The following is a 23,979-nucleotide window of genomic DNA, read 5'->3' as shown; positions in this document are numbered from 1 at the left end:
ACATTGTCGCATATCCAAGGGAGCTCGCACTTCAATCGAACCGTGGTCGCACTTCAACTGAACGCTTGCTCGAGCCTCATATGCGGTCGCACTTCACCCGGTGGGCGAGCCAAGGACAGCAGGTCCTTACACTAAGGGTGTTTTAGGGTGTTGAATCAATTTCACCTCAATTTTTTTCTGCGAGTATCGGACAGTCCAAAAAGTCACACTAAAGACAATCCCTTTAATATTGATATTGATAAATATATAGGAACCAATAAATATCAAATAATAACACATTATGGGACAGACCAAAAAGTCACACTTAAGGACTTTCCTTTAATAGTGATATTGATAAATATAGAATAACCAATAAATAACAAATAATAATAACGCGCACAACCACATTAATAAATGTGATTGATAGAGGTCCATAGGTGTATATCAATCACATGCACAACCACATTATCAAATATGGTTGGAAGATAAAAGATAATGGTACAAATGTAATATTAATGATAATGTTAATATTCATAATAATAATAATAACAATAATAATAATAAAATTATTATTATTATTAACGACCTTAGGCTTCTGTGATCTATATCTACATTATAAGAAGAAATTTTTCGGAAGAAGTCTTCTATATCCGTTTCTTTATATTTGTTTCTATATAGCCGTTGGGAGAATTTTTCTTTATATTTAACATGCTACCTTCATCTCATTCTTCATCTTCTCCTCATGATTCCTCTAAATTATTATTACTATTATTATTATTATAAATAATAATTGTTAACCTATAACAATTGATTTAAACTAATTATTATTATAATCATTTTAAATTAATTATGGTTATTACTTATTAATTACTATTATTATGACTATTATTGTTAAATAATATTACTCGTATTTTTAATCAATATTATTGATTTTATTGTTAGTAAAATCCAATTTCATTATTATTAATACTAATAATAATAAACAACTGATATGATGTTCAACTGATTGAAGATGACTCGAGCCCTGAGGTGAAGCGGATCACAGCTCTGAAGCTAGGGTTCTAAGATCCTTTGTGACGGTGCAGACTATGCAGATTGCATAGACTACGCAGACTGCACACACCCTGCCCCTTCAGGATGAACACCGGCCAAAGCGTAATAGTACTCCCTTGGTTAATCAACACGGTAATGGAGCTTCCCCAGGGGGGGGCCTAAAAGCCCTCCCCTACATCTAATCATGAGCCTCCAGTGCAACCAAGGACTTTGCCCTTTGAGCCAGTACAAGAAGATGAGGTCGATAACGATTCTCCACTGCAGAAGAAGACAAATGCGTTCATGAACCAGACAGATGCGTGCAAAGAGAAACTAGATGGGAAACCAGAGTCAGAGGAACGGCCCAGGGTCACATTGAAGACATGCAAACCAGTGGCTGCTGAAAGGTCCAAGATAGAACTTCCCAGCCACAGAATAAATGGGAAAATCCAGTATATGAAGGACCACGTGCTCATTGGAAAATTTATCGGATTCTGGCCAACAGAAAAAGCATTGCAAGGATGGATCTCTGCCAAATGGAAACCTAAAGGCCATGTTACCCTGCAGCTAGGACCGAAGGGGTTCTTTACTGCGATCTTCATTTGCATTGAAGATAGGAATCGAATCATGGATGAAGGACCCTACTTCTTCAACTCAGCGGGCTTGTACTTAAGAGAATGGGTGGAGAGATTTAACCCGGACAAGGAGGACCTCAGCTGGGCTCCAGTGTGGATCAGGATGTATTCACTTCCAGCAGAATACTGGGATGAAGATTCGCTCAAAGACATTGGAAACGGGCTGGGGGAGTTCATAAAATCGGCGGAAGAGACGAAGCTGCGCAGATACACCTCCTATGCCTGCATCTGCGTCTTCATGCGACTGGACAAGCCCCTCCCGGATTCGGTAAGTATTTTCCATGATGACTGTTAATGGATTCAACCCTTGGATTATGAACATGTTCCCTTTCGCTGTCGTAGGTGTCATGCTTTGGGGGACCTCTTTAGAGACTGTCCTCTAAATTCCAAACCCCAAACTTTTGATCCCTCAAACAAATCTGACCAAGATGGCTTCATCAAAGTAGCAAGTCGTAAAAGATCGCACAAGAAACCCTCCATAGGGAAGAAACCCTAGTAGGACGCTGCCTCCTTCCCCTCAACAAGCAACAGCTTTGAGGTCCTTGCTAAAACCTCAGAAGACCAACGTCTGCATTCGATGCCCAACCCTACGCCCTCCACTTCCTCCGCTATCCCTCCTCCCTCCGGTTCCCCTTCCATCCCCCGACCCCCTATTACCACCAATGATACCCCTAAGGAGGCCAGCAAGATCTCAGATTGGAAAGCAAAAGAAATGGATGTTGACGGTGATCCCAGTCAGTCCTTAAGCTTAGCAATCATTGCAGATGAAAAGAACCAGACACAACAAATGGACGAAGAACCTGAGAGCATTGACCTAGGAGGTCTTGACATTCTTGAGCTCGAACAAGCCTGCAAAAAAAAGGACTATGATAAGATTCCATAGCACCAGATCAGCACATTGGAAGTCATCATATCCAGGGCCTACCAGCAACAGAAACTAGGCATCCAGCCAGGCAGTCGTTGGGATGGTGGCTTTCTCCCTAAAGACTCTAAAAAGTGAGGGAGAAGAACAGATCTCCAACGAACTATTGCAATAGGGAAAATCTTGTTGATTCAGGTAGGTATGCTAAGTTGACTAAGTACTACAAGGCAACCCCCAGTAGTGAATCATGAAACTCACTTCATGGAATATAAGAGGGCTCAATAGCCCGGGGAAACTCAGATTAATAAGAAACATGATAAAGCAGGAGCAGATGCAGATTTTATTTCTTCAAGAAACGAAATGTAATAGTATCACTCTTGGAAACATTCTTTCCAGGGCATGGCCAGTTTGTCACTCGGTTGCAGTGGATACCTCTAGGGCCTCAAGAGGACTGGCTATCACCTGGAACACTCAAGCGATAGAGCTGTCAGACATCCATGCTTCTCATCACATAATTCAAGCCACTTTTCACATCATTAGCACCAACATCCATGGACATCTAACCAATGTTTATTTCCCACGGGAAGCAGGCAACAAAATCATTGTTCTAAACACAATAGAAGAGCTCAATCTTAACAGAGTCCACCCTCTTTAGATCATGGGGGGCGATTATAACATGATAACCAGGCTAGAGGAAAAGCAAGGTGGGCGAGCTAGGCTGGAGCAGGAAGATGCCCACTTCAAAGAATTCATCTAAAATAATTCTCTAAGTGACATGCAATTCTGCAACGGCACATACACTTAGAGTAATCGAAGAAAAGGGAGGCAACAAATCACATCCAAACTTGACAGATTCCTCATTTATGACAATGCGGTGCATCATGGAGGTGATATAGCGGCATCAATTCTCCGTTACTCAGGCTCGGATCATTGGCCTATCTCCCTCCAGTGGCAAAGACCGGGCAATGCCACTAGGCGACCATGTCACTTCGAAGCATTCTGGCTCACCCACCCTGCCTTCAAAGACCTCATCAGATCCACATGGACCTCCTTCCCTCAGCCAGAAGGCACAAAAATGTTTTAGTTCCAACAGAAACTCAAATTTCTTAAAGCCCAAATCAAGCGCTGGAACAAAGAGACGTTCGGTAATATTTTTCAAGCGCAACAGGATTTAAACAAGGAAATGAAAGAGCTCCAGCAACAAATTATCATAGAGGGACACAATGAAGGGACCTTGGCTTAGGAACAATGCATTCACAATCAATTGGAGGAGAGAAGGAAGCAGGAGGAAATACTGTGGAAGCAGAAGTCCCGGATTAGATGGCTGAAAGAGGGAGAGAGGAACACCAAATTCTTCCACCGTACCACAATCCAACGAAGAATGCACAATACCATTTCTTTCATTTAGAATCCAGAAGGGGAAAGAGTGGAAAATCATGTAGAGATTTAGCAGGAGTTCCTAAGACACTTCTAGCAGGTTCATCAAGAGCCCCAAACAGATAAGCGGCCTGCTATAGAAAATATCATTCAAAATGTGCCTAAAATCGTCACAGAAGAACACAACGAACTCCTTCTGTGCCCAATTACGTAACAGGAGGTGGATGTAGCTATGAACCAGCTCAAGGAAGGGAAAGCCCTTGGCTCGGATGGCTTTACCACTACGTTCTTCCACACTTTCTGGGAGATGATAAAAGAAGAAGTTTGGCTTGTGGTGGAGGAATCGTGCACTCTTCATTGGCTTTTGCCCTCACTCAATTCAACCTTCATTGCACTCGTCCCAAAAGAAGAAAACAATAGTACTCTGAACAAATTTCGTCCGATCACTCTTTGCAATGTAATCTACAAAGTGATATCCAAGGTCATCGCCAATAGGTTAAAGCCGCTACTGCCCATGCTCATCTCGCCTGAACAATCGGGCTACGTGGAAGGACGACAGATTCTGGACGGCATTATCCTCACACATGAAATCATACACTCCCTCAAGCATTCCAAACAAGCAGGTATGATTCTCAAGCTTGACCTCTCAAAAGCTTTTGATAAGCTCAATTGGACATACATACAAAAAATGTTAACTGCTTTTGGTTTCTCTCCTATGTGGGTGTGATGGGTTATGAGCCTAATCTCTTCAACTTTCTTCTCCATCCTCATAAATGGCATCCCTTCCCGTCCTTTCAGTCCATCCAGAGGAATTAGGCAAGGAGATCCTCTCTCCCCTTTCCTTTTCGTGCTAATGGCAGAAGGCCTCGGTCGCCACATCAGGTAGGCCCTCCTTTCCCAGTAGCTCAAAGGTTTATCCATTCACAACTTGCCTGCTATCACTCATCAACAATTCGTGGATGACAATATGCTCTTTGGATACCCTTCAGTCCAGGAAGCGTCTCTATTCAAATCCCTGCTGAATGACTTCTCTGAGGCTTCAGGCACTAGTATCAATAAGGCTAAATCGCAGATCTTCTTCTTTCACACTCCCCCTGTTACCCAACATGCCATTGCTCGAATCCTGGGCTTCTCCATAGACTCTCTTCCTTCTAAATACCTTGGAGCCCCCCTCATTGATTCTGCCCTTAAGCATACTTCCTTGCATATGCTCCTTGAGAAACTTGAATCTCGCCTCAATCTTTGGACTCATAGAACTCTGAATATAGCTAGTCGTTTGGTGCTAATCAAAGCTATCCTACAGGTAATGCCACTCTACCTATTCTCAATCTTGGCTGCGCCCAAATGGGTTATCAAAAAAATAAAGGCCCTTCAGCGCAACTTCCTTTGGGGTGCAACAGGTACAAATCACAAATGGGCCTTGGTAAAATGGACGACAGCTTGTAAGCCTAAAGAAAAAGGGGGTATCGGTTTGAGGGATCCCAGTCACAGCAATACTATCATGTGCACGAAAATTTGGTGGCAATGGCTATCTGCTCCCAACAAGCCATGGGCAACCATTTGGACCACCAAATACGCCAATCATAGACCACAGGAAGAGCTCATCAGATACACTCCCACTGAAAAAGGATCACTTATATGGAACGCCGCTAAACAACACTACTTAATGATCCAGCAACACAGTTTCTGGGAAGTAAGAAATGGTCGATCAGTGTGGTTCTAGATGGACGCATGGAATCAGCTACCGAAGCTCAACAGCATACTAGGACAACCTCCAGACCACTACAGGGAGGGGCAGCTACAGGAAGAGGTCTGACAACATTGGATTCAGGAGATAGAACAGGGGTATAGACAATGGAAGCACAGTGATAGAATAATTGAGAACATGGGTCACCAAACTCAGCAGAATCTGGAGAGGGAGCTCCAAAATCGAAGAATGAGATACTCGGAGGATAGGGACATTCTTCATTGGTGTTACTCGCCCAAAGGAACCTTCACCACCAAAGAGGCCTATAAAATCATCTACACAGATCCAGAGCCCCTGGATCCCATCTGGAGTAGAATTTGGTCTTCAAGAATTTGGCCCAAAGTCTCCCTTTTCCTCTGGTTAGTTGGGCACCGGAAAATCCTCACTTGGGACAATCTTAGATGTAGGAACTTTCATGGACCCTCTATGTGTGTCAACTGTAAATCCCAGGAGGAAATGATCCAGCACCTCCTAGACTCATGTTCCCTTGCCAATCAATTGTGGAAGAAGGCGAGCTTTCGATGTCAAATAAGATGTAGAGTGTCTGAAGACATCTCCAACTCCATACGCCAGTGGCAACAAAACCATTACAAAAGTGAAATTCTAAACCATTTATGGAGAATGATTCCTGGTCTCCTCCTCTGGACTATTTGGAAAGAGAGGAATAAGCGCATATTTAAAGATCAAAGTACTCTGCTAGAGATCATTTGGGGCAACTTCTGCCACAATATCAAAGAGACCTTGACACTTCGCAACTGTGCTCAGGACGACTTTCCCTCTATTGCAAATGAGAAGGCCATCTGGGCAAACTGGAACTTGCAACTCCCGCAGGGAACTCAAATTCGAGTCCCGTCTGAGCGCAACAACATTAAAAAGGACTCATGGACTCCTCCCCCAAAGAACACATTCAAGCTCAACTTTGATGGCGCTTCTAAGGGTAACCCGAGAAACGTAGGATTTGGTGGCATATTCAGAAACCATGAAGGCTCGCCTCTCCTTATTTACTTTGGGAATATAGGCTGGGATACTAACAACTCGGCAGAATTGGAGGGTCTCTAGCAAGGGCTTCTCCTTTCCAAGAAACACAATTTCCATCCCCTGGAAATCGAAGGCGATTCCCAAATTCTCATCAACATGGCTAAACAGCTTCAAAATGGGACTCATTTGGGGAAAATCGCCAATAGTTGGAAACTCGAAGCCAGACTGGATGCCATAGAACAATTGCTCCACAACAATCTAGCCATTATCTTCAATCATGTCAAGAGGGAAGGCAACAAGGTTGCTGATCTTCTTACCAATTTGGGAGTGGATTCAGAGCATACTATACTCACAAGGACTATAGACATCATACAAAATCATGATCAAGCCCAGGAATGCACAATTTTGGTCCAAAAGGATGCAGCTCCCCCGGATGCGGGTGATTGAAGCGGCATTTACAGTGAAAAGACTGTGGTGGGGTGAGGCAGTTCGACACCTTCCCACCCAGTACACAGAGTTAAATACATGTAAGCTAGAGATCACTTGGCATGCGCGCAAGGTAATTTTTAACAGCTCACATTCCAGTGGCTATGGTTCATACCTCTTGTCTATTGTGATGGTTCTTCCCTCCGCACACTCTAACCTGCAAGAGATGACAGCGATCTTTAATGCAGCAGTAATGGAAGGGGTTTCTAGAGACAGACCAGGAAAGGTTAAGGCTAGGCTCTGTTCTAGGTTTGCATTGAAACCTTTTGGGTTGTTTCATTCGGCTCATCCCCTCGCCTCTAGTCCCATTTCAGTTTTCTCTGAAGTCTCTTAGCACTTGCCAGGGAAAGCCTCTCTGAAGCTTAGCTTAGTCCTCCCGGGGCAGCTCCTGCTGCTCTCCTCTTTCCTCCGATGGGTATTGAGCTATTGTCTGGTGGTCTTAGTCTCGACTTTTCATTCACTCGTCATAGGTCTTGCTTCTGGCTTTGGGTGGTGGGTTTTGAGTGGTGTTTTCATAGCCTCTATCCTATCGATCAATACTTTGGTCTCAGGCCTCATCTTCAATACAGGGTGGTAGGAGATTGGCCCTATCAATCCAAAGGTTGCTCAAATTTTCTCTGGAGAGAATCACTCTGTGTTCAATTTGTTTTTGCCGGTGAAGGGCATCCGTAGGCTCCCCTCCTGGTCTCAGAGTCTTTGTTGCTCTGCTAGCCTTATAGCTGCTCAGCCTGTCCACCATCTCACTTCCACACCCTCACAGATGCCTCGACTTCGCCAAAAAATGGGGTGCCGAAGAGGCCAACCACGGCGCGCGCCGTCAAGCTCGTCTTCAGATTCGCCTTCACCCTCCAGTGAATTGTTTACTGGTCGCTACCCCAGCACGCGCAGTGGGAGAGGGCGGCTTTGGGCCTCCAGACACCACCCTGGGACTCCCTCCTTGTCCGACTCTGCAATTTTCTCTTTTAATAGTTCCCTGCATCGGCCTCGGATAACGGCTCACATTACGGTGGTCTTCCATGAGACTACACAAATGGAGGACTCATATTGTCATCCAGGAGGATCGGGGGCAGTCTCTGGTCCTTCTCCTTCTATCCAGCTGGGAATTGGTATGGTGCCTCGCCAGGCTCCAAATGCTCCAGGTTGCAGCACTCAGGATGCGGATATGATGCCGGTTGACCCCGGCCCCTCTGAACGGAACGTTGCTCAAGCTAAGGATGCGCGAGAATTTGGATGGTGCCTTATTGTGGAAGAACAACAAGATGACTAGCGTGCTCTCCCTGGCGTCGATTTTTTGGTTATGCTATGGCTATCACCGGGAAAGTTTGCTATGTAAACTATGTTGTGGATTTCCTGTGTTTTTTGATGTTTTGTTTACTATGAAGAACCAGAAGAGTATTATCCCGGTCCCCTGCGTGGGTTTTGAATTATGTTTTCTTACCTATTTTCTCCTGAAAGTTTTGCCTCTTATCAGAGCAGTGTACTGACTTCGGTCTCTATGTAAATATTTCTCTACTTTGTTAATAGAATTAGTCTTACTCAGAAAAAAATAAAATAAAATAATAATAAACAACTAATATTAATCAACACTATTAATTACTCATAATTAACAATTACTATCAATTTTAATTACTAATATTAATATTAACTAATAGAAATTAATTAATAATTAACTATAAACAATAATTAAAAGTTAGAAATAATAAAACATAATAATTAATAAATTTATTTATTTAAAAATTAAATATTGATAATAATTAATAACTAATTAATATGACATATTAATAATGAATTGATTTATATATCATTTTTTTGGGGATTCAACTGCTTTAAGTAAGTCATTCATCTATGACCATTTCCATGAGAGGTAGCAAGCTAAGTGGGTTTGATTGTGGGGAAAACTCCACAGTTAAGCGTGCTTGAGCCAGAGGTGATCTGGGATGGGTGACCTCCCGGGAAGTCCTATTTACCCTGTCCAAGCCTCGGAAGTGATGATTGACGCTATGTGATTTATTTCACTAGTTTCAATCCCACTTCTTCACCCCTGTGAGCATCACCCGACCCGATGCAATGAGTGCTAAGTGGACTATTCAAAAATCATGAGAAATTAGTCAGTTACGACTACCTCTCATTGAAATGGTCATAGATGAATGACTTAATTAACACAGTTGAATCCCAAAAAAGAAATGATATATATTATAATGCACTGTGGAAACCCCCAATACTTAAATGAATTAATTAATAATAATAATAAATAAATGAATTAAAAAATAATATATTAATAATAATTAATTATTATTATTAATTACTTATAATTAACTATTTTTTAAATAATAAATAATAAATAATATTAATTAATATTAATATTAATATTTATACTAATATTAATTAATATTTATATTTATATTTATATTTATGCTAATATTTATAAATAATATTAATAATAGTGTGATCTAATATCATTATTAATTTATTATGAATAATAAATCAATATTACCTAACAATATTAATTATTATTAATAATAAATGTATATTTATTATTAATAATTATCAGTTATCAATGTCATTTTTTATATAGTTTACTAATTAATTAATATAGATAATTAATTAATTAAAATAGTAAAATAAATGTATTAAGCAAAGTCTTTCAGTAGAAATCACATAAGAGAAATTTTTGTCCAATGCGTTTCGAGCCAGCAAGTGTGGTTCATCATCAGGACTACATAAAGAGGCAAACCATGGCAAAGGCTTAAATAGAGATAAATGTACAGACATAATTTCAAGTAACGGCTATATTTGAACACTAATATTGAAATTATGATATTAATATATTAATATATTAAAAACAAATATTATTGAGTAATGGCTATATTAAACGACTAGTTTTACAAAAATAATATTTAAATAATGACATTAATCTATTGATTTATTAAAAATATTAATAAGTAATGGCTATAATAAAGCTAGTTCTTGAAAACGACTAGTTTTTGAAAATATTATTTAAATTAATTTATTTTAACCAAATATTGTTGGACACCTAATCCTCAATGGGTTAGTGTGGAAGCCAAATAGACAAAAGGAGTCCAAGAGACCTTGGGATGTGGAACCCAACAGCCACAATATGTACTATAAATGTATATCACTTGTTAATAAAAATTGATTCTCATGTTTTATCCTTTAGATTCTTTTGTTGCCCATGTGTGTTTAACATGGTATCAAAGCAGGCAATCTCCTGCCCCTGCTCAAATTTGAGCCATTTGTTTTGTGGCCTCTATGTGCACATCAGTTATGACATTTATGTTCACTGTCCATAACACTCCATTAATTCACTGACAGTCAGAAATTTGATGCTTTTACTCTGTCGATTCCTTGGATTATCTGTCTATTGTGCCTAATCGAAATTCATGCACATCTGCTATAACTTATTTTGCTTCCACTACCTTTGACTGTTTCTCTGTCAAGTTTGCGCCTTCTGTGGCAGTGTCATATATGCGTTTTTCTGTCAAGACTATGCCTTCTATCTAGACTGCGGCCTCTGACATATGCATTTTTAAGTAAATGTTGAACGCTGGTATATTGAACACTGGTATTGAATGCTGGTAAGGTGATAGATAGAATTGAAGCCAAACCCGAAGCGGTCAGTTTTCCAAGGTTGAACTCTCTTCTAATTGTCGTCAAGCAGAGAAGACCGTGCAGTTTGGCATATCTAGAAACCATGCTCAGCTTTCTCTGGACATTACAGACCTCTATATTAGGTATTTAAAGAGTGGACATGGAAATCTTGAGAGAGATATTGAAAGAGAGTTCAACTATGCATTGAGCAGGGAAGATCTTGAAAATGCTATCCTAGGTGGACCATAAAGTACGCATTTTTAGAGAATGTTCTACGCATGTAAATATCGTTATGGCATACATCTCCTCATTCGATTTTGTTGACCTTAATTTCATGTTTACTCTCTATTAAGTGAAGGAAGTTCAAAAAGCCTACCTCCAACATGTGAAATGCCTTCTCTACCAAACTCAGGCAGGTTTCTGCTCTTCAAATACCATAAAATATAGAACTTCAATGTCACATATTTTATTATATTTGTAAACATAGGTAAAGCACATTCCTTTGCTCCAACCATTCAAAATGTTGTCACTTTAACACGGAAAATCAAATGTGCCCCCCGATTTATGGCGTCATCTGAATTATCATTTCCAGAGTCAATAGACCAATCTCTTCTTGAACTTTCTAATGATTCTGGATACCTTGTATTTGTATTGCTAGAGATTCCAACCCAACTATTTCCATCAATTATTGATTTAATGTGTGCTCTAACTACATCCATGGAGGGACCTACAACAGTGATATGGCCCATCTTACACTGCTTTCTCATTTCTGGCTTCTCATACCAGTGAATGTGTAAATCATTGCCATTATTTGCTGGGCAGTGGTAAAATACCATTCTCTACTTGTCAAGAAAACATTGTACATTCACTATGGAAAAAGGATGATGAGTACGCAAAAATTTGGAGCATATGCTTTTGAAAAGTACCTTGCTTGAATATCTTATTTGTATGGATGATATATCAGAGCCTCCTTGCTGAAGATAATCCTAGGTACCTCTATATCTGTATTGTAAATTCTGTTTGTGAGTTAATGAGATATCTGATCATATGTAATAAAAAAAAAAATTACCAGAAAAGAAAGAACAGAGACAGAAGGGATGTTGTGATCGTCACTACAAAACAACTTTTGAGCAGTAGCGGAAACCCAAAATAGCAGAAATGATAAGTTCTCATTTTGAAGGAGATGTATAATGAAGAAGATGTGGATCGAAAATGTTACTCCCGCAGAGATCAAAATGTAGACGAATTCGATGAAACGAGTGTTGTGGAATCAACCACGTCGATTACAAAGATTTCTTGTGGTTTAAAATTGGGTTGATTGTGTGTTGCTGCCTGTCTTTGTAGATTAGGGTAAAACTATTATAAGGACAAGTACTCATTCCACGCTGTTGCATTGAGTTCATTCCGTGGGCTGCGTATTAATCACCCGGCCTGTGTGTGGGAATGTGGGAGATTAAAAAGCTGAGTTCCATCTGTATTGACATCACAATACTCCTCTATTCACCGCGTGGGTGACAATCTCATACTACAGTTGATTTGTTGGAGTAAATATACCTCTGTGTGGACTCTTTCTTGGCTAAATCAAGGGAGTACCTGAGCTGGAAGGAGTGGCTGAGTTACACACATTATTTGAGACCAGCATGGTCTCTTTATCCCTCTGTCAGTAGTGATATTGTAGCATTTATTGGAGCTGATAATTTTGGGTCAAACAGTTGATTTGAACTTCATATTTGAACTTCAAGTGAATTATGCAGTCTGTATACAACAATGGATTAGAATTTGATCCTGAAGTTCTTGATCTCAGAGAGGATGATCTAATAAAGAAATTTACTGCTGGTATTTCTATTGTGACAGCTCTTTCTAGTATTTGAAGGATCCAAGCAAGTTTGCAGTTGCTGCTGCCCCAGTGTGGCCTTGTATTTGAAACTCATTATAGTTTCTGTCTAGATTATAGTGCATTGATTCCTTGATTCGACTACTACATAAGGAGTTTGGTGGGCTGATTGTAATCTTTTATGGAGAAAAGTTTTGTCGGTTGTATTATCAGAACATAATGCTAGTCATGAGTAAACTCTTATTGACATTGAAGAAAAAATGGCCAGAATCAATGAAGTATTATAGTTCCTCAAAACTCTCATATTGTCTACTAGTCATGATACATTAAAAGTCAACAAAGTTTCTCTCACAAACATTTAGGTCTGTTCAGAACATTGAGACTGCAACCCATCAGAAGCAAGTCAATAATGTTACAGTTAGTTCAGATTTAGTACCCAATAAAGCAACAGTTGTACATGCAGATGCAGAAACTCAGTCTGTACTTCCTAAGCCCACCTTTAGACCTTGGGAACAACTTGTCCACAACAAGCATAGAACTAGTCTTGGATATGACAAGGACTTTTCCTTTCATATTCCAGACTACTCAAAGCCCATTCAGTTTTAGAGTGCTGGATTCATTCATGACAGTTCACTTGCTCCTCATGACAGTTCACATCTAGCTGTTCCAAATTCTGCTCCTCTTCCACAGCAACAACAACAGATTGTGAAATGCCAACACTGTGACCGAGTTGGCCATCTAAAAGATCACTATTTTGATCTTCATCGATGTAAGCATTGTCATAAAACCACCCATTCTTCACACAGATGCTTCAGAAACAAATGTCCTCCAAGAACAAAGATTCATCTTGGATGGATCGCTTCTTGGCAATGGGCATCAACAGGCAAGAAGATATTTCAGCCACACATCAGAACTTGTTCCAGAGTATTGAACAGTCTTGCAGTTGAGTTTTCTCCATCATCTCAAATTGTATCTGACAGGGGGGGAAATCATGGTCATCTACAAGCTTCAAAGCCACATCAAGTGAGTCTGAGCCACAACCTACCACATCAGTTTCAGAGTTGTAGCGAGAAACAAATATGCCCCTGAACATGCCTTCAGTTGGTAATCTGGGACACTTCCACTAGCATAAGACTTCAGCTTCTTGCCAGTTTTAGAACAATTCCAGGAACAAAATTGAGAACACTTCCTCTAGCAGAAGACTTCATCTTCTTGCCAGTTTTGAAAGAGTTCCAGGAATTGCATTAAGCATTCTAGAGTTGTTGGTCATCCTTAAAACATCTTAAGTTGATACTTCCCTTTTCAAGTTTAAGTTCTCCCTCTTATGTGGGGTGAGACCTCCCTTTCATGGTTGAAGGTTTCCCTCTTCAAAACAATAGGAGCACTTCCTCTAGCAGAAGACTTCAGCTTCTTGCTAGTTTTGGAAGAGTTCTAGGAATTGCACTAAGCATTCCAGTGTTGGTGGTCATCCTTAAACCACTACCCTTTATACCAACATTTCAGAGAGCACATTCAACCTAGTGCTGCCATTCATTTTTGCACATTTTCTATTATAGCTCTCTTCCTGGACTCATACATAACCCTTCGAATTAAGGGGGGGAAATGTTGGACACCTAATCCTCAATGGGTTAGTGTGGAAGTCGAATAAACAAAAGGAGTCTAAGAGACCTTGGGATGGGGAACCCAATAGTCACAATATATACTATAAATGTATATCACTTGTTAATAAAAATTGATTCTCATGTTTTATCCTTCAGATTCCTTTGTTGGCCATGTGTGTTTAACAAATATTACTAGTTCTTGAAAAATAATATTTAAATTAATTTATTAAAACCTAATATTACTAGTTTTCAAAAATAATATTTAAATTATGATATTAGTTTATTAATTTATTAAAAACAAATATTAATGAGTAACCACTATATTAAACAACTAGTTTTTGAAAAATAATATTTAAATTAATTTATTATTAGAAAAAAAAAGTAAAACCCTAAATGAGGGAAGTCAAAAATTATTAAAAGGAGTCAAGATCCTAATAGAGACAAGATCATTTAATAAATAAAATAATTAACAGAAATAAAATCGAGTAAATTAAAAATAATTAATGGAAAAATAAATAAAACTTTGAGGCTCATTAAACAAATACAAAAAATACTAAAAGGAGTTAAAAATGAATAGGATGATAAAATACACAAAAACTCTAATTAACAATAAATTAAAAAAAATACTATAAAAAGGACTTCAATACCTACATAGAAAAACAAACAAAATAAATCCCAAAAAGAAGCCTAAAAAACTATGAGGGTAGGACAGGGACCCAACTTCTACTAACATTACAACCATAATCTCTATTCAAATTATTAGGTATTTTTTCAATTTCTAGGGCTTCCCTCAATTTACGATGATGGAAATGACTAACCCTAGCAATGACTTGGGTTTCCTCAATGCATACGTGATGCTTAGATTTATCTACATGCTCTACCAAAGCATAGGAGCATGCTTGATGTCGGCGGAATGCTCACAAATCCTTTGATTAATCGAGCAACTAGTCTCACCAATGTGGGGAGTCCCACAAGAGCATGGGATAACGTAAACACCCTTCATATTCTTGGGGTCTGGTGGGTCTTTTGTAGATCTAAGGGAGTTTTGGATGTTATTTAAAGCCCTAAAGGTTGAATAATTAATTATAATAATTCATGATTTTTTGATAAATAATCATTTTAAAATAACTATTTTTATTAATAGTTAATCAATTAATTAATATTATTGGTTTTATTGATAAATAATTTTATTTTTTCTAATAACTATAAATCCAAGGGATAAGTTCTAAAAGCCAAGGGATTGTAAACCCAATAAAATTATATTAAACCCAAGGGATTAATATTATAAAACCAAGGTATTAAACACTAAAATATATATTATAACACCTAAAATTAACATGGTTGACCTACCAAGGTTGATTTTCATATTGAGACAATCTTTGCCCCAATGTGACATTGGACCATGGTTGGCCATGATTGATTTTTATATCAAGACAATCTTTGTCACAATGAGACATTGGACCATGGTTGACAATGATTGACCATGGCTAATTTTCATATTGAGATAATAATTGTCACAATGTGACATTGGACCATGGTTGACCATGTTGTAACAATGTGACATTAGACCTTGAGACAATATTTTTCACAATGTGACCATGGTTATTGACCATGGTTGACCATGTATGACCATGGTTTTCACAATAGGACATTCCACCAAGAGACAATCTTTGTCACAATATGACTGTGATTATTGACCATGTTCGATTTTCATATTGAGACAATCTTTGTGACAATATGATCTTGGACCATGGTTGACCATGGTTGACCATTGTTGATTTTCGTATTGAGATAATATTGGTCACAATGTGATGTTGGACCACTCTGGACCACGATTAACCATGGATGACCATGGTCGACCATGATTGACCATGTTTGCCAAATGTTCACAATGATTGACCATAGTTCACCATGGTTAATTTTCATATTGAGAAAAAACTATGATAAACCCTAAGATAAATGTTACAAAGCAACTCATTAGGACCTCCCATAACTTCCATGGAAATTATTTCTGAAGGATAATTATGTACATGTAATGGATGATATAGACCATTTTTAATGTTTCTAGGATTTCTCTTAAGACAAAGCATGCATCTTCTTATGAACCTAGCTACTTGCTCTTGCATCTTGGGCCAATACACATATCTCTATAAGTTAGTTGCGACATTCCCTACACCAAATTTCACTGCAACCTTGTAAGTGTGAACCTCTCTAATCAACTACAAATGCTCACCTTTAGGAACACATATCTTATCCATCATGTAGAGTAACCCATCTTGATGATGGTTGTCAACGATGTTGTCACCACCATGCACATGACTCTAGCTCTCCAACTAATGATACACCTCCTTGAATTTTTCATCTTATATATATGACTCTTTGTATACATCATGGGTGAATGGCTCCATGTGCAGAAGGGTCCCCAATGTTGTAAGATTTGATGTGGGTGGCCTTGAAATAATATCAGCCAATTTGTTTGTTCTACCCTTCTCATACTTGATCACCAAGTCAAACTACTGGAAGAAACCCATCCACTTCTAATGCCTGGTCTATTGTAGCTTACACTGGACCTGTAAATACTATAAAGGTTGGTGATCTGTGTGGATTACTATCTCCTTTCCCATAAGATAGTGCTTCCACTTCTTCACATCTTGCACCATGGAATAGAGCTCCTTATCATAGGTAGGGTAGTTAAGAACCACCCCATGAAATACTACAAAATGGTAGAAAACGAGCCTTCCTTCTTGCATCAAGACAACTCCCATAACGTACCCACTTGCATCTATCTCCTCTTCAAAGGGCCATTGCAAGTTTGGTCATGCACAAACTCGTGCTTGATTGATCTTATTCTTTAGCTCGTTGAAAGGCTTCTGCTAACCTTTTTCATTCTGGAAACTCTTACCAGTTATTATTATTACATGGATCGGTTTTTCTACCACTGAAAAAGCGGCTATGAATTTCCTCAAGTACTGTTTTGCCCCAATGAAAATCCTAACCTCAGAAACATTAGTAGGCACCTGCCATTTCATGATGGCCTCCATCTTAGAAGGATCTATCTTTAGTTCTCCTCCATTGATCACATACCCCAGATACAACAAAGATTGTTGTGCAAACTCACAATTCTTCAACTTTGCTAGCAGCTTGTGCTTCTTTACTGTTTCCAACACCTACATCAAATGTGATATATGCTCCTCCCAGGTAGCACTATATACTAGTATATCATCTAGATAAACAATAACAAATGAATCTATAAAATGGAGCAAGATATCATTCATTATTCTCATAAATGTAGTTGGTGCATTACATAGGCAAAATGGCATAACTAATCACTCATACAAACCTTGCCTAGTTTGAAAGGAGGTCTTCAATGTATCTTATTATTTTACTCGGACCTGGTGATATCCAGATTTCAAGTCTATTTTAGTGAAGTAATTTTCTTGCTGCAATTGATCTAGTAGATTGTCTATCCTGGCTAGAGGGTATCTTTTCTTGAGAATGATTTCATTCAATGCCTTGTAATTTATACACATACACCAATTCCCATCCTTCTTTTGCACAATGATGATGGGTGACCCACATGGTGATGTACTCAGTCAAATGACACCCTATTCCAGCAGATGCTGCAACTGTTTCTTCACCTCACTTGATTCTATAATAAGCTACCTGTATAACCCAATATTTGGAAATGGGGAGTCTAGAAATACTTGGATCTCATGCTCCACTTCTCTCTTAAGTGGTAACCCTTTAGATTCTCAGAACACATACTTGTATGTCTGTAACAACTCCTCCAATTGATGTTTTTGTTTCTTATTATACCCTTCTAGGGATGCCTTGCCTCTTATTGACTCCTCTTCAAACTAAATTTATCTTAAATATAATAAAACATACTTATTACTACAACTAATCAATTTTCTTGGCTTGGGTGGCACTTACGAGTGAAATTTTCAATTTGCCTTTGTGCACGTTGATGATGAATGTTTTTCGATACTTGATGAGCCTATACTGGTTAGCTCTCCTGATGAATATTACATCATGCATGTACATATATGGACTGTCAAACATGATTACACATACATAAATATGAACCACATCTAGATCTAGTTCATCAATAAAATCAGCATTGGTAGCAAACCTAATTTTGCATTGTTTTATTACCTTCAACTTTGTATCCCTATTTAACCATCCCAATGGATATGGGTTTGGATGATCACGAAATTCCAGCCCCAACATCTTGATGAAATCTCTTGCAATGAGATTCGCTTGTATCCCGAATCAAATAGAGCATAAATCTTTGTCTTCTTGACTTGCATCTTTATATGGAAAAGTTTGGTCATTTCTTTCTCTTCCTGTTGCTGAATGCAACTGAGATTCGCCTCCTTCTGTATTGACATACAAATGATCTTCCCATCGACATGTGAGCTTCTTTCAACTTGGTTGCTCGAATTTCTGGCCATGAGATTATTCTTATTATATTTCTTCTTTTTCTTTTAGTTTAGCTCTTGATGCAATTTCCAACACTACTCCTCTATATGGCCATCAAAGAAGTGTTTTCTAGGATCTTTGCACTGGTGCATTTTGGTTGTCGTCCTTTTATATGTTGCCCCTTTTTTCTTCTTCTTCCCCTCCATAGAATCTTCTTGTTGCTCCTTTTTTTTATCCACTTGATTATGCTCTCTTTGGACCTATTTTCTCTAGGTACTGTGCTTGGACACAAGCCTTGTCTACCGATTTAGGATTAAACAACATTACTTTATGAAGGAGATGGTGGTGTAGACCCCTCAAATACTTCAACAGTACTTCTGCGTTCTTTGGAGAGAACCCAACATTATAGCCATATTTCTTAATTTTTTTGGTCTACTCCAAAATGGTTTGGCCTGGATTTTCCATGAAGTAATGCCACCAGGACCATTGGTCCTCCACGTACCCAATGGGATAAAACTATGACTTAATTACGGTTTTGAAATCCTCCCACTTAGTCACTAGAGGTTATCCCTCCAACCTTACGGTTTCCATGTGGCTCTCCCACCAGTCAGTGTATGGCCCTCTAAATTTAGCCATGCGAATGAGATCGTTTTCCCTTCCTTGATCTGATGGATGCTAAAATGACCTTCCAGTTGCTGCAACTTCAGGGCGTTGATCTCATCACAGTATGGATTTATATCGAAGTTTACTTCTGTTTTAAAAATGTATTGTGATTGGTTCATGACACTCAAACTAGGTTGATCTTTTTCATTTCCTTTCTTTGATTGGTTTCCCATTTCTCCCTAATCTTTTGATCCTTATTTTGATTTTTCATCTGCATTTGAACTGCCATCTTCTCCAAATATCCCTAGTTTATTCCTTAGTGCCACCATGAGGAGGTTTAAATTGTGATTTATACCCAAAACTTGTTATTCAAGCCACAAAAAACTCACCTATGCAATATCACAACATTCATTTACAAATTCGTCAGCCATGATTATGGTTTTATGATTTTTGACCATGATGACCTAGACCCCTTACAAATATCTACAAATACCCAAAGAAACCTGACTCTAATACCAAACGATCTGTAAACTCTGGTGGATATTTCACTGCACAGTTCAATACAGTGGATCTAATAATAATATATTAAAACTATGAAAAATTATACACTATTACAGTTTATTAAAGTTTAAGATCTGTGGATTTAATTGTATTTAGTAGATGCATGAGAATGGAAATTATGTAGAAATTAGAGAACGGAAAAATAAGCACACACACACACACAAAAACACGGGAAAAGATATTATCTCTCTGTGAAACCCTTTTGGGAGAAAACCCAGCTAGAAGGTGAGGTCGCTTCGCTCTCTTTGTCTGTTTGGAAATATGGCTGCAATTACAAAGAAGTAATGTCTATTTCCCATTGGCTGCTACAGTGCACATATTATCTCTGTGTGATCTACCTCCTACCTCTCTTGTCTATCTTTTTTCATCTATGGAACAAAATTATCTCGAAAGAATGGAATGCCTCTTCCTCCTAGTGGCCCGGTGATAGCATAACCTATTAGCCTACTAGTCGTTAATTTTGACTACACAAACACTTAACTAGAGTTACAATATAGACTCGTCTAGAGTATCTTACATAATAATCACATGGCTATCCCATTTTTCATGAATAATGGGGGCTGACGTGGCATCCTCTCGAACTATAGCTGTGAAAATAGGAAGGTCAACTTCTGAGTGGCATAAATTTTGCATACAGACTTTGATTGATGCACTTCTTCCACTGTTCTAAATTTATCTATGTATAGAGTAGCATGTAAGGGTGCTACATTGAAATGGTAAAGTTTTACCCCCAAAAAACTTCATTTGATGCCTCAAAATTCTCCTTGAAGTTTTCAAATCCCTTTCTGCCAAAATGGTTCACGCCGGTAAAAATGGTCCCATGAGCTCATTTCTCCACTTTTTCCATTCCAAATATGTTGAGATGGATGAAAAACAATATAGTGATCCAAGTCATATCGCCGTGATGTAAGAATAACTCCTAAAATATGCATGTAGCACCAACATGTGGGAATAAAAGAGTAGGTATTAAATATCAGCAGCCATACTTATTGGCTAGAAATTCATCAAACCCAGTTTCTTTGCGCCCTCTCCATTTGAATTGTCCAAATATATTTTCCGAGGGGAAAAGGAAAAAATGATGGGGTTGATCAACCTAAATCTTAAAAATTGAAATTATCTTTCTATCTTGATTAATGTAAAGGAGAAGATAAATATTGCTAAAATAAGAATAAATTCTCATGAGGTTTCTAGCGAAGTTAGGTGTTGGTAAATTCCCAAAACAACATGGGATGATAAAAGATTTGCAACAGTCATACATGACTGGAAATTAAAATAGTTTCTCTTTGATTGTTCAACTAATACTCACACTAAATTTGAAGTTCAAGATTTCGTCACACTACCAACTTTCCTCACTTTTTAAGTCAACAAAATTATGTTAGTCATAGAATGATTATCTTAATATTTTAAATTATATGGTTCATATAATACTTATTTATATATATATATATATATATATATATATATATATATATTTTGAGTATAGAAATAAAATACTAATAAATTCAAAATAATCTCTTATCATCTTATAAACAATTTCACTTAGTTGATCATCATTATCAAAATATTATGATTTATTCTCTTGTTGATATCTTGCTGTGAATTGTTTATATCTATATAATTAGCTACTTAAAAATTTTGTAACTTCTAATTAATCTCATCAAAATACGATATTTTTTTTTAAAGGATAAATTCTTAAGCTAAGAGGATAATATACCCTCTTTTTGTTTTTTTTAATAAAATAAACTAAGAGGATAATATATGATTTTGAAGCAAATTTTAATGTATTTATATACAATATTATATTATCAAGTAGATTGATGTAATGCTGGTTTGTGGAAAGTGCTATTTATGTTCACTTTCTATAAAAGTCAACCTAGCTGCTTAACAAAATGTACCCATAGCTCAGTTGAACCCTATTAAATGTATTATATAAATTTAACAAAACCTTTGAGAAAATCACACCAAATTCGAATAAATAAATTAAAAAAACCCTTTCCATTATTCAAAGCAAAAATTCTATTGGAAAGGAGAACACTGCTGATGAACTCTGAACACCTTGGACAAAGGATTCCAGCCAAACTCAGCTTTTAAATATATAATACAATTTCACAAAAGCTCCTAAAGTTTCAACACTAGTTGAGGCCTTGTAGGATTTTCCTACCTAAACTGAATCTTGTTAAAGTATATTTTAAGAGTCAACATCATTCTTCGTGAAAGTATTCCAGGTTTACGGGAATGGAAGGTGTATTCCTGGATTTAAGTCAGTGGAAGATTCTAGCACAACTTTCGTTAATTATAAACACCAATTTTAAGCAACGAATAGCCAACAGAGAGATATGTAATCCTTCATAATAAGGATTTTCTAATACAAATTGGATATTCCACAGTGCCTTGTTGGATACATTGAGCACTGGCTTAGCATGGAGATCGGGCTTTTGAGCCAAATAAATACAAAAAGGACTCTGACTCTGTTGAAAACACAAGCATAAGAAGGCTTATAAAACCAAATTTCTTTCTCTCAATAGCATTTATTGTGATAGCCTACTTGCATTCATCGAGGCATAGTTATGCATCAACAGTTTGTCACAACACTATTTATAGTTTTGGTGATTCCTTGGCAGACACGGGGATCTGGTTAGCTTGGAATCGCACCACTGCTAGAAACATTGGTAGACTACCTTATGGAGAAACATATTTTGAAAAGAGCTACAGGTCAATTTTCGGATGGCCTATTAGTCATGGATTATATTAGTATGTTGGAAGCTTGTGTTGAATAAATAAATTTTTATGCTTTTCAAGTCATTGACTAATTACTTACTGTATTTGGTTGCACAAACTGTCATTTCTCTCCATCGAGTTAAAAATATATCCATAGTGATGAGGTGAATGCAGAGGTTGTTGAGAATATTTCTAAGGGAGCTGAATATGCTTTAATTATAGATGGGTCATTCAAGTGGTCTCCTGAAGATGAAGAATTGATTCTTAATAATATAAGTTTATGTGTGAAATCTTCATCTTTCACAGCTATTGTAGGGACAATTGGCTCAGGAAAATCTGCACTTCTATCATGCATACTCGGAGAGATGGAAAAAGTCACAGGAACCTTTATGGTGGGTGGTAGCATAGCATATGTGGCACAATCTTCTTGGATACAAAATGGTACCATTCAATATAACATCTTATTTGGAAAAGAAATTGACCATGTTAGATATAAGAATACTCTAAGAGTAGGTGCACTGGAAAATGATCTATCTCAAATGAGATACGGTGATAAAACAAAAATTGGAGAAAGAGGTATCAATTTAAGTGGTGGACAAGGCAACGTATCCAGTTAGCTAGAGCTTATTATCAGAATTTAGAAATATACCTTATTGATGATATTTTTAGTGTTTTAGATGCCCACACAAGAAGTTATCTATTCAAAGAGTGCATTAGAGGTGTTTCAAAGAACAAAACTGTCGTTCTAGTGACACATCAAGTGGAGTTCTTGCATGAGGCAGATATGATAGTTGTTTATACAGGCAATTGGCTTATTGGTGGTGATTTGGAGTTTCTGGAGTGGATCACTTATAATGATGGCCTTGATCACTATAGGCTTTCTCCTAGGGGACTCCATGATGAATTTGAAAAGGGCAAAGCAGATGCAATGTTTTCTTCCCAACATAGAAATCCTATTCACAATGGACATGCCTTGCTAATTATAGACACTCGCAGACACCTTCTTGGAATGGGATACAAGAATCCTATCTTACTCCTCCATCCATTGGGTGGCTTTACGAAAGTAGATGATGTGCCTCTGAGTTGGTGAATGAGACAACATGACATATTATGAGCATTGGTACACATAATGGATTTTCCCAACAAGGTAGAGGCTTGGGAGCACTTGTTGATGTGAAAAAAAGGGGATTTGATGATATAAGAGCACAACGTGATATGGACTATGACACTGCTAGAGATGATTGGATACAATAATCATCATGCTCAATTAGTGCTGAAGCATCTAGCCCAACTATAATATTTCGGGTTTGCAATGAAGAGGTCACAGGAGATTAATCGATGAAATTTTAAATTTTAATGCCTTATATAAAAAAAAATATTTGAAACATTCAATGAAGACACACATGAGCAGACTAAGGTGGAGAATGAATTGGTTGCAACAAACTGTGCTTCCAACTTAATTGACGGGGAGGAGAGAGCTATTGGAAGGCTTGATTTTGTAGATGAAGAAGGCTGGCTATGTGCCAGAAATAATT

The 23,979-nt window shown here is 37.9% G+C and overlaps 1 protein-coding gene across 1 annotated transcript; it reads left to right on the top strand.

Moving 5' to 3' along the window:
• Positions 1-4,117: 4,117 nt before the first annotated feature.
• LOC149204041 (uncharacterized) lies at positions 4,118-5,608 on the top strand. Its single transcript, XM_089397016.1, has 2 exons — positions 4,118-4,454; positions 4,875-5,608. The coding sequence occupies exons 1-2, from the start codon at positions 4,118-4,120 to the stop codon at positions 5,606-5,608; spliced, it is 1,071 nt and encodes a 356-aa protein (XP_089253142.1).
• The last annotated feature ends 18,371 nt before the right edge of the window (positions 5,609-23,979 follow it).

This window comes from Pinus tabuliformis, chromosome 1_2 (genome assembly GCF_031772625.1).
Source record: "Pinus tabuliformis cultivar Carrire ecotype Pingquan chromosome 1_2, CPIR1, whole genome shotgun sequence".
NCBI classification, from domain to species: Eukaryota; Viridiplantae; Streptophyta; class Pinopsida; order Pinales; family Pinaceae; genus Pinus; species Pinus tabuliformis.
The sequence above is the reverse complement of the archived record's forward strand: the minus strand, read 5'-3'. Positions and strand labels throughout refer to the sequence as shown.